This window comes from Nicotiana tabacum, chromosome 6, assembly GCF_000715075.1.
Source record: "Nicotiana tabacum cultivar K326 chromosome 6, ASM71507v2, whole genome shotgun sequence".
In the NCBI taxonomy this organism is placed as follows: domain Eukaryota; kingdom Viridiplantae; phylum Streptophyta; class Magnoliopsida; order Solanales; family Solanaceae; genus Nicotiana; species Nicotiana tabacum.
This window is the reverse complement of record NC_134085.1, coordinates 102,574,182-102,586,511: the sequence shown is the minus strand read 5'-3', so window position 1 is coordinate 102,586,511 and position 12,330 is coordinate 102,574,182. Positions and strand designations below refer to the sequence as shown.

At 37.6% G+C, this 12,330-nt stretch overlaps 1 protein-coding gene across 1 annotated transcript; it reads left to right on the top strand.

The window, feature by feature from the left end:
• Positions 1 to 4,232: 4,232 nt before the first annotated feature.
• Positions 4,233 to 6,487, top strand: LOC107795772 (adenine/guanine permease AZG1-like). The gene has a single exon (XM_016618456.2). The coding sequence runs from the start codon at positions 4,509 to 4,511 to the stop codon at positions 6,249 to 6,251; it is 1,743 nt and encodes a 580-aa protein (XP_016473942.1). The 5' UTR covers positions 4,233 to 4,508; the 3' UTR covers positions 6,252 to 6,487.
• Positions 6,488 to 12,330: the final 5,843 nt, after the last annotated feature.

Sequence of the window (12,330 nt, the reverse complement as noted above, 5' to 3'; positions counted from 1 at the left end):
GCTTTAAAGTTGCAAAGACTTCAATCGACATGAATCTTGCATTAGCAAAGAACAAAGGCCAAAGCATATCACAATTGGATTATGCTCATGTGTTGGGTTGCTTAATGTACATCATAAATTGTACATGACCAGATATAGCTTGTGTTATAAGTAAATTGAGTCGATATACGAGAAATCCAAGTCAATCTCATTGGATGGCCATAAAACGAGTTTTGGGGTATTTAGTACATACCCAGGACTTTCCTTTGCACTACAGTAAATATCCTACGGTCATTGAGGAATACTGTAATGAAAATTGGATCACCAGATAAACTGATTCCAAGTCCACAAGTGGATATGTATTCACTATTGGTGGAGCAGCGGTATCTTGGAAATCATCCAAACAAACTTGTATTACTCGCTCTACAATGGAGGCTGAATTCATAGCCTTAGATAAAGCTGGTGAAGAAGCTGAATGGCTCCAGAATTTCTTGAAAGATATTCCATTTTGGACTAAACCGTTGGCACCAATATGCATACATTGCGATAGTCAAGCGGCAATTGGAAGGGCTGGGAGCGTTATGTATAACGGTAATCTCGTCATATACGAAGAAGATATAAAACCGTTAGACAATTACTCTCTAGAGGAATTATCACGACTGACTATGTAAAGTCAAGTGATAATGTGTCGGATCCACTTACAAAAGGCCTAACTAGAAAGGGAGTTGACATCAAGGGGAATGGGACTGTGTCCAAGAACAAGTCATAGTGGTGGTAATTCTACTTAGAACACTGGAGATCCCAAGATCTAGGTTCAAGGAGATCAAACAAAGTCATTAATGACGGTTCAACATTGTCAACTAAACTTTTTGTCCATTCTCGTGATGAGACAATGTTCAGAACCAAGGATAAAACATTAAGGCTTTTTAATGATTTCTAAATTTGATACGGGGTATATCAAATAGTGTATCTACGGGATGACACGTTTAGAAATCACCTATGTAAGTGTGAAGTGTTAGCCGCTTCAAGGAGAATTTTGTAAGGCCATTTCTCTATGCACTTATGAAACCAGACGGTGTTCATGGCTGAAATGAACACAACAATGAGAACCAAAGACGGTTAAGGGTTGGTTGTGTGACTTGTGGTTGTCTAGGTATACACCAAAGTTCGACGGTTCAAAGATATCAAATCTACCGATTGATCGAGTATATCCGACATAAGTTCCCTACGGAAAGTTCAAAGGGAAACCTACTTATCCGGATGCAATTAATCCTTGCTTACAAATCACACAGTTTTTCTATGCATATTTCCGTGATATAGCCATTCCCCATTCATGTGGGGGATTGTTGGGGTTTTTAAGCATTAATGAGGCTTAAAAGAGGGTGAATGGGAAATGGAGGGAAATGAAAATTTTAAGTGAAATTTTAAGTTTTCCCCCTTGATGAAGGAACATTGTCGCATATTGGAAGAGGAAGAGGTTTTTTATGGGTATATAAGCAATTGCTCTTCTTCTAGCTCTTAAAGAGTTGAGCAGAAGGCAAGCCTCACGTCGTCGTCGTCGTCGCTCGCTCGGCTCGACTTCGGCTTTGGATTTGGATTTGGGTTTGGTCAATTGATTGATTAATTTTTTGGACCAAATTTATTTGTTAATAGTAAAATATTAACAGAAATGTTATTAAATATTTGTTTTAATAACAGAATATTAATATTAAAATAAATATTAATATTAAATACTCCAATCCGGTTTTCAGTTATGTAACTGAAAATTAAACTACCCTCTTCAATTTTCCCTCTTTATTGTTGAATAAATAGCCATTTATGTTATGACATTTATGTTGTGGCCGTTTTGCATAAATAGCCATTCTGAAGAGTTGCACCTCTTCAGATTTCAGCCCAACTTTAGCTATAAATACAAAACTATTCTGCTTAGAATTTCCATACGAATTTTCTGAGTTCTTCTCCTTCCTTCTGCATATTTTAATTTCAAAGAAAGCAACAGTAAGTGTGATTTGCTACTGAACTTTGTGTTCGCTGAAACACCGGGGTTTAAAGTACCACTACACCAGTGTGTAATTCGTTCTATTCTGGGAGGAAATAATCCATAATCTTGGGTACTAGGAGGGGATTAAATTCCTTAAGAAAACACTGTGAATTTAGTGGACTTGAATTATTTTTTGTTATTTTGTTTACATTTATGTTTATGTTCTTTTATTTTCTCCAAAATTATTTTACAAATACAGTTTGCTAACACTTAATATACAATGATTATGATACAGTGATCTGTCTAATAGGACCTGGATTCCTCCTCCAACTTACGCTGCGGCTCTTGCTGATCTGGTTCGTGGGGGTATTGTTTCTTTTTGGGCTGTCACCCACATTTTGAGCACTGTGAATTACGTAGTCAAACTAAGGCAATAAAATGTAATCAGACAAAGAGAGAGATTCCATGTGAAAAAATGCCCAGGTAATCAAATAATATGAACATAGTGAAGTCAATATTTTACCCACCACACCAGTTATACTTATATATTTCCTACTAGTCTCTATTTTATCTCGACAAGATATTGACTTACAGAAGAATTTCTCTTACTCCACCTTTCCTGTCCTTATATTAATTATAGAATTTCTAACTTATAGTATACCATTAAATGAGTTCTTTTTATGATTTTGTAAGATATTATAGCAAAAAATAGAGTAAAACTGTAAAAGGAATAAGAGTATGAATCATGAATCAAAAAATTACTGCATACATTTAGGGGTGAACGTTCAGCTCAGATTGGATATATATATATATATATATATATGAAAATTTCGATCGAATTTTTTATTTTCAGATGGAAAAAATGACAATCCAAATAAGCTCAAATCAGATCAGATTTTTTAAGTTTGATTTTAGATTAATCAGCTTGGATATTTCAGGTTTTCGATTTTGTGCCTTATAAGTTGAGTTGTTGCTTCTTCTTACAAAAATAAATATGCAAATGATGATGCAACGGAAACAAGCAGCCTTGGCTTTTTCTTTGTACTATTTTTGGTAGATAAAGAATAAGCTGGAAGCAGATAGGCAGATGGTAGGGAAGACTGGCACACATCATTTCTCTAAGAATAAGTGAGTTTCACGATGAGTCCAACTCGTAATGACCCTTAGACTGTGTTATGGGGAACTGGGAATGCCTTCCAAGTCTAGAGTCTTATAAAAGTAGTAATGCCGCATTTCCTCTTCAGTTATCGTGAAATTTCTCAGGGCTCTTCCCTATGAAGAATGTCTCCTCGTTCTTCGTCCATTCCAGTTCGATGGAGAAAGAACTTCTTTCGGGTGTTCGGTCAGTCTTGCTTAGGCCGAGTAAGCAACTGAAGAAATTATGTACACAGGTTTTTAGTATTAGAAAGGTCTGGGTGATTGCAACATATTTTGGCTTGTAGTTAGCTCTGGTTAAGGTGGTGAATAAAGACGATAAGAATTAACAATAATAAAACCATATCCAAATAAAAGTATTCCACCGTTGACTCAGCAATTAGTACCAAATATATGAGCTAATATCTCATGGATAGGATATTGGAGTTATTAGTATTGGTATAAGGATAATGGACAAGGTATATAATTTTGAATTTTCGGGTATCCAAAAATCCGAAGTACCAAATTTGACATCCGATTCGAAATCCAAACATTTTAAAACTTAAATCTCAAATACAATATGTGATTCGAAAAAACAAACCAAAAATTCAAAATCGTATATCGGTTTGGATTCTGAGTTTGTCCAAACTATGTCCACCTCTACGTACATTAAACAGTGTAAAATGCAAAGAACTCGTACGTAATTGATCGTGTTTGAGGCTTTAATGGATGTGAGAGATTGAATCGCGCAAAGATTCGTAATCCAGAAAACAATCTTAGATTATAGTACTACTGAGATTAATACTCAGATCTTCAAAAGAGAACAGACGTATGCTTCATCTTCGTGTCATGCCTGTCGTATTTTTACCCCCAAAAAATGCCAAAAAGAGGAAACCTACTTTTTTTAAGATCCGTCTACGACAAATTTTTTCAGTTTCACAGAAATTGATTCATAAATTCAGTACTTGAAAATTATTAAATTGTTTTCTTTTATTTTTCTCAAAGAAGCATTAATGGTTTTCAGGATCGAGTAAATCCAAGCATATTTCTAATTTCCATGTTTTGACTTTTAAAAAAAAAAAAAAAACCTTGAGATTCTTTTACACTAAAGCAAGATACCCCACCTCTTCCATCTGCAGCCGAATGCCTCTCTAACTCTTTTATTCCCAACTCGGACTTCTCCTCCTCTTCCCTGAAAACAAGCTGTAACCTCTAACAGAATTTTATACTATAAACTTAAAACATAATAATCCAGAAAATATTCCCATTAATTGAATGATTAGAATATTATAAAAGTCTTGTAAAAACGTGTCATCGTCATATATAAAGGGGTGGCCTGCCTTTTGATCCAAAAAAAGTTGAAGCCCCATAACTCCACCTTTCTTTTCACACTCGCAAAAACTTTCAGACCCCCATGGACGTGGAGTCTGGGACACCACAGCCACCTCTTCCACCGCCGCCGTCGAGCGGCAGACAATCTCCGTTGACCCGTCTCAATGATTACATGGCAGAAAGCCGAGTGGGCAAGCGTTTCAAGCTGAAGCAACGTAACACCACCTTCACCACTGAGCTTCGTGCTGGCACCACAACGTTCCTTACTATGGCGTATATCTTAGCCGTTAACGCTTCTATTCTCTCTGATTCCGGCGGTACTTGTTCTGTTTCTGACTGTATTCAGTTATGCTCCGATCCCACTGTCTCGCCGAATAACTGCACCGGTAACCCTAATATCCAACTCATAACTCCTGATGCTTCCTGTAAATTTGAACCCGTTAACCCGGGTTATTCCGCCTGCCTTGATAGAACCCGGAAAGATTTGATTGTAGCAACTGTGGCTTCTTCTCTCATGGGGTGTCTAATTATGGGAGTATTTGCGAATTTGCCGTTAGCGTTAGCTCCTGGAATGGGCATTAATGCTTACTTCGCGTACACGGTTGTTGGGTTTCATGGTTCGGGAAATGTTTCCTATCAAAGCGCATTAGCCGCAGTTTTCATCGAAGGAATTTTATTTATACTCATTTCAGCTATCGGTTTACGTGCAAAGTTAGCTAAACTGATTCCTAAACCAGTCCGAATCTCCTCCGGCGCCGGCATTGGGCTTTTCCTCGCTTTCATTGGGCTACAGAACAACCAGGGTATTGGACTCGTTGGATACAGCCCATCAACACTCGTCACACTTGCAGGCTGCCCGCGGTCATCTCGGGCAGGAGTAGCTCCGGTAATGGCCGCCGTAAACGGCACCATGACTCTCATCCCTGGGGGCTCCGTTTCCGGTGATATATTATGTTTGCATGATCGCATGGAGAGTCCAACGCTTTGGCTCGGTATAGTTGGATTTGTCATAATATCTTATTGTTTGTCTAAAAACATTAAAGGTGCAATGATTTATGGCATCATCTTTGTCACAGCGATTTCGTGGTTCAGAAACACAAAAGTCACCGTTTTTCCAAATACTCCGGCGGGGAATTCCGCGTACGAATATTTCAAACAAGTCGTTGATGTTCACAAAATTGAGAGCACAGCTGGGGCTTTGAGTTTTAAAGGCATAGGGAAAGGTCATTTCTGGGAAGCTTTGATAACTTTCTTATATGTAGATATATTGTCTACCACCGGAACTCTGTATTCAATGGCGCACTTCGCCGGTTTCGCCGACGAAAACGGAAATTTCGAGGGACAATATTTTGCCTTCTTGTCGGACGCATCATCGATCGTTATAGGTTCACTGTTAGGGACGTCACCGGTAACGACGTTTATTGAATCGTCAACGGGTATAAAGGAAGGTGGTAGAACAGGGATGACGGCGTTAACGGCGGCGGGATATTTTTTTCTGGCGTTTTTTTTCACGCCGTTATTAGCTTCGATACCGGCGTGGGCTGTTGGGCCGCCGTTAATAGTAGTGGGAGTGATGATGATGAAGTCTGTGGTAGAAGTGGAGTGGGATGACATGAGGCAAGCAATACCGGCGTTTGTGACGTTGATTTTGACGCCGTTAACTTATTCAATTGCGTATGGCTTGATCGGCGGAATTGGGACTTACATTGTTTTAAATTTGGGGGATTGGTGTGTGGGATTGTTGAGGAAATTTGGGATAATTAAGGGGTCGAGAAGTAATATCGCTGTTTTGGATAATGGGGTTAAAGAGATTAGAAATATTTAATTGTGTAAAGCATATTTGAGTTGATTGATTAGAGATGACTTATATATTGTCTTTTTGCAGTTTCCTTTTGTATGGTAGTGGTTTTTAGAGTGGCCGAATTTCTATTTCAATTTTTAGAATAGATAGAAGAATTTTTTAAAGATTCAATGTGTAAACATTTTACAGGAATTTACCACTCCATTAATAGGAAAATACCTTTGTAAAGTTGGTAATCAATGTCATCGATCATTTCTCGACTTTGGGAACATTATATTTGAAACCTCCTTATTGACAAGACATGAGTTGTGATTCGATGGTTAAATATGTACCATAGTGTTATAAGGATGAGATTTTTGTTTTTGCATATTCTTTATTTAAAATACGGTTTACATTGGTTATAGTGACGAATTTAGGATTTTAAAATCATGGATGTTCGACGATAAAAATTCTGAAAAACGAGAAAAAATGAGTTTAGTAGTGGACTAGTGGTTGCTCACTCAATATTTATCTAAATATTTTTATAATTACCTATGCAATTTTTTTAAACCTGATGAAGGAAAAAAAATAAATGAGAAAGGAAGGTATGATTCCTCTGGATATTATATTAGAAATGACGTACTACTGGATATATTTTGATCCAACTTAGAACATCAGATCAATTGACCTGAAAGACGGGATATGATTGAGTACTCACATGTATTCACCATATAATTTTGCTATGCCATGTGCGAACATTTGACTTTTAATTAGTATTACTAGAAGGTCTAAACTCTAAACATAACGATTGGATCTTAAGTGTTTGAGATATAAAATGTCTTATATTGAATGTATAAAATATATTATAAAGGTGTGAAAAAGAGTTAAAAATGACTCCACTAATTACTTTTAAATTTATTTGAACACTCATTCTTTGCAAATTCGACAATGAACAAAACATATTTCCACTCTATGGTATTTCTTTGAAGTCGAAAAAAAAAATAGTTGGTTGAAGTTACAGTTGTGTTTGAATTTAAACTTTATTTAGAAGAAGTTAGTGATAATTGATGATTTGTGAGTGGAAATAAGTATTCACTTGTATACATTCAAATCAATATTTCAACATTTCATTTAAAGTTTAAACATTATAATTTAGTATTTGCAAATTCTCATAATCAAATTAGTATTTTGTATTGGAAAAAAACTGAATTTATATTAAAAATGATGTGGCATGACACGTGGATTAGTTGAATGGTCAAAGAACAGCAATTGACTAAGAGGCACGGTGAAAACAACCACGGGAAGAAGAATTTAAATAAGCACGAGACGACGTATAGATACGAGTCTCGTACCAATTTAAATTATTTACAGCCAACGGATTAGAAGGCATTGAAAGCAAGGATCAAATGACAGAAAGGAGTCCAAATTCATTATTAAATGTCTGATACGTTATAAAGTTGGTATTTAATAGGAATGATTGTATAACGGCTTATTTAATGTCATTTATTGCTCATGATTATATCATTAAAGCTGAGGCTTTATTCTTTTACCTAGAATGATCTATAAAAGGAAGAAGTATCATCATTTGTAAGGACACGGAATACTATTGAGAATTCATTGAAATACTTATCTATTTACCTTCTACCATTGTTCTCAAAAGTATTTTATTTTTTGTCTCCTGATTATCAGTAACCAGAATTTCTCTTTTAGCTTTGACCAAGGACTCAGATTTTTGGTTAAACAAATTGGTTCCGTTACCGGAAATCTGATAATCTTTCCTTTTAAGCTATATCTTATCTATTATCGTCACCATGTCAAACAATAACGCCGATAACAACAGTAACAACACATTGGGAAACCATGAGAATCAAATACATCAAAATCAAGATATCGTGGTTCCCTCTCCTTTAAATTCACCACGTCAATCTCGTGAAGGCACTCCTGTTACTGAATCCCGTGCTGATCAACAAGAGCAATCTGAACATTTTGAAGGAGTTACAACTGAAGCTTTGCAAAAGCTAATCGATGCACAAGTCGGCAAAGCTCTTCAGGCACTTGTTAGTCGATTGCCTGCTGCGCCACCTACACCGACTCCTAATAATAATACATTGGAGAACCCCCGTTCTGGTCTTGATAATTCTGGAAACGGAGCAACCCCCAGTGAACCACAAGAAGGGGGACCAGGTAATTTAAATAATTCATATTTGCAAAATTTAGTACTAACCTTGCAGAAACAGCTGAAGGAACAAAATGAGCGAATAGAACAAATCCCTGGAGTTCCACCTGTAATAAAAGGAGTAGACATGGACAAATACTCACAACAGCCATGGAAGCCTAGTGCTGCTCCCCTTCCAATTCCGAAAAAATTCAAAATGCATGACATCCCGAAATATGATGGTACTACAGACCCACGTGACCACGTGACTGCATTTACAACCGGCGTGAAAGGCAACGACTTGACCAAACAAGAAATTGAATCAGTATTGGTCAAGAAATTTGGAGAAACACTCACCAAGGGTGCATTAACCTGGTATTCTCTTTTATCTGAAAATTCTATTAATTCTTTTGCTGAGCTTGCAGATTCTTTTATTAAAGCACATTCGGGAGCACAAAAAGTTGAGAAAAGGATGGAAGATATTTTCAAAATCAAACAAGGGGATTCGGAGTTGCTTAGAAACTTCGTTGATAGATTCCAACGTGAAAGAATGACTCTACCTCATGTGCCAGACAATTGGGCTGCTATAGCTTTTGCAAGTAATTTAAATGACAAAAGTTCTGAAGCCACGAGACGACTCAAAGAAAGTCTTAGAGAATTTCCTGCAACTACATGGAATGATGTTTACAACAGGTATAGCACGAAGCTGTGAATCGAAGAAGACACCATACCTAAGCTCCATCATGAAGAAAGGGGCGGTACCCGAAGGTCAGATTCCGAAAAAAGATCAGGTAAAAACAGGTACGATCCATATATGGGACCCGCAGGAAAGGACCCACGGTCGAAGCAAGATAACCAGCAATACGATCAAAAGTCAAGGAACCGGGATTCTGGCTCTTCTTCAAAGTTCAGGAATGATCGGAATAGACAAGAATCACGTGATGATGACAGAAGTTTAAAGGCACGATTCGGTGGATATAATTTTAACGTCTCTACCTCCGAGCTCGTAGCTGTTTTAAGAAGCATGGGAGATAAGGTACGGTGGCCGAAAGAAATGCGGTCAAATCCAAGTAGACGCAATCCGGATCATTGGTGCGAATTTCATAACGATCACGGGCACAAAACTTCAGAATGCAGATTCCTGCAAAGTGAAGTAGATCATTTATTGAAGCAAGGATACCTCACTGAGTTATTTAGTGAGAAAGGAAAACAAGCTTATATGAAAAACAGACAAGAACCACCACAACCTCCTTCACCCAAGAGGACAGTGAATGTCATAAGCGGGGGAGAAGATATTCATGGCATAACTTACACAGCTTCCAACAAGGTTTCTAAGGTAACGATAACACACGGGAAACGGGTGCGGCAGGTCCTTGACAATGAAAGCATTTCGTTCGATGACGCAGATAACGAAGGAGTGACAACTCCACATAATGATGCACTAGTAATATCTTTACTTGTATATGATACTAATGTAAAGCGAGTTTTGATTGATCCAGGAAGTTCTGTAAATATTATATTACTAAGGGTACTGCGGGAAATGCAAGCTGAAGACAAAATGTTACCCAAGGCGCACACCTTGTCAGGCTTCGACAATTCAAGTGTAGTAACAAAAGGTGAGGTAATACTAACAACTTTTGCTATGGGTGTTGTGAAGGAAACTAAATTTCAGGTAGTTGATATGGAAATGGCCTACAATATGATCATGGGAAGGCCATGGATACACGATATGGATGTTGTCCCATCAACCCTGCATCAGGTTATCAAATTCCCATCACCATGGGGAATTTGTCAAATTCGTGGGGATCAGCAGATGGCCAGAAATGTCAACGCTGTAACAAGTACGAGCGCCGTAAATAAAGCAAAATAGCAATTACAGGAAACAGTTGAAAGTAAAAAAGACCAAACTTCAACTGAACAAGAGAAAACAGATTTGGACTCAAGGCCTGACACAATTCAAGAACCTGAAGAGAATGAAAGCATCAAAACGACGATTGAAGAGCTTGATGCAGTGATGTTATTTGATCAACAGCCTGAACGGAAGGTTTATATCGGGGCTAATTTAAACACGAACATGCGAGGTATGATAATCGAATTTTTAAAAGCTAACTTAGATTGCTTTGCTTGGTCCCACGCTGATATGACAGGGATACCACCAAATGTGATGACTCACAAACTCAACGAGGACCCTTCTTTCACACCAATAAAGAAAAAGAAACGGAAACAAGGTGCTTTCAAGAACCAAGTGGTTCAGGATGAAGTCCAAAAATTATTAAAAATCGGATCAATCCGTGAGGTAAAATATCCAACTTGGTTAGCTAATACGGTGGTTGTACCCAAGAAAAATGGTAAGTGGTGTGTTTGTGTAGATTATACTGATTTAAATAAAGCCTGTCCAAAAGATTCCTTTCCCTTACCACATATAGATCAACTAATTGATGCGACCGCAGGTCATGAACTTTTAAGTTTTTTAGATGCATACTCAGGATATAATCAAATCAAAATGGATCCTGGTGATGAAGAAAAAACTTCTTTCATCACAGACAGGGGGACTTATTGTTATAAAGTAATGCCCTTTGGTCTCAAAAATGCTGGGGCAACCTATCAAAGGTTGGTCACCAAAATGTTCCAAGAACATTTAGGGAAAACAATGGAGGTATATATAGACGATATGCTCGTCAAAACCCAGCAATCTCGTGATCATATTTCTCATCTATCTATTACTTTTGAAATTTTGCGAAAATTTAATATGAAACTCAACCCAGAAAAATGTGCATTTGGAGTTGCATCAGGTAAGTTTTTGGGTTTTCTTGTTTCTAACCGTGGTATTGAAGTGAATCCTTCTCAGATCAAAGCAATATAAGAAATCCCTGATATCCTTACTAATAAAAAGGAAGTACAACGATTAACGGGAAGAATTGCAGCTTTGGGGAGATTTATTTCCAAATCCTCAGAAAGGTGTTTTAATTTTTTCTCTGCACTTAAAAAGCAAGATCATTTTGAATGGAATGAAGATTGTCAGCAAGCCCTTAGAAATTTGAAAACTTATTTGTCAAAACCACCATTGTTGGCAAAATCGAAGGTAGGAGAAAAACTTCTCATTTATCTGGCCGTATCTGAAGTCGCGGTAAGTGCTGTTTTAGTCCGCGAGGACCAAGGTAAACAATCTCCTATTTATTACGTAAGTAAGTCCTTATTGGAAGCTGAGACACGATACCCACAGTTAGAAAAATTAGCATTAGCTTTGGTCATGGCATCTAGAAAGTTAAGACCTTATTTTCAATGTCATCCCATTGTTGTAGTTACTGCTTTTCCGCTTCGAAATATTTTGCATAAACATGAGCTTTCAGGAAGATTAGCGAAATGGGCTATAGAACTAAGTGAATATGAAGTTATTTATCAACCCAGGACCGCTATAAAGTCTCAAGTACTAGCTGATTTCGTGGCTGATTTTAGCCAGGGGATGCATTTAGAAGCAGAAAAAGAATTATTAGTTTTTAATGGTGCGAACCCGGGGACTTGGGTTTTATACACTGACGGTTCATCTAATGTAAAAGGGGCAGGCTTAGGAATAGTCCTCGTACCACCTGCGGGTGAGACCATTAGACATGCTATAAAATGTCATTCTATAACTAACAATGAAGCAGAATATGAAGCTGTAATTGCAGGTTTAGAATTGGCACGAGAACTCGGCATAACACAGATTATAATCAAGAGTGATTCTCAACTCGTGGTTAATCAGATGCTGGGGACTTACACAGCCAGAGAGTCACGAATGCAAGAATACCTTGCAAAGGTACGAGAGTTAGTAAAGCAATTCCAAACTTGGAAAGTAGTGCAAGTCCCAAGAGATGAGAATGCAGAGGCAGATGCTTTAGCAAACCTTGCATCCGCAGTAGACGTGACAAACAATACAGATGCTTCAGTCATACATCTATTTCATTCCGTTCTTGAACCTGACAAAAACGA

Bases quoted from the DNA above. Each gene is read 5' to 3' on its own strand.
- LOC107795772 (XM_016618456.2), top strand. From the start codon at position 4,509: ATGGACGTGGAGTCTGGGACACCACAGCCACCTCTTCCACCGCCGCCG.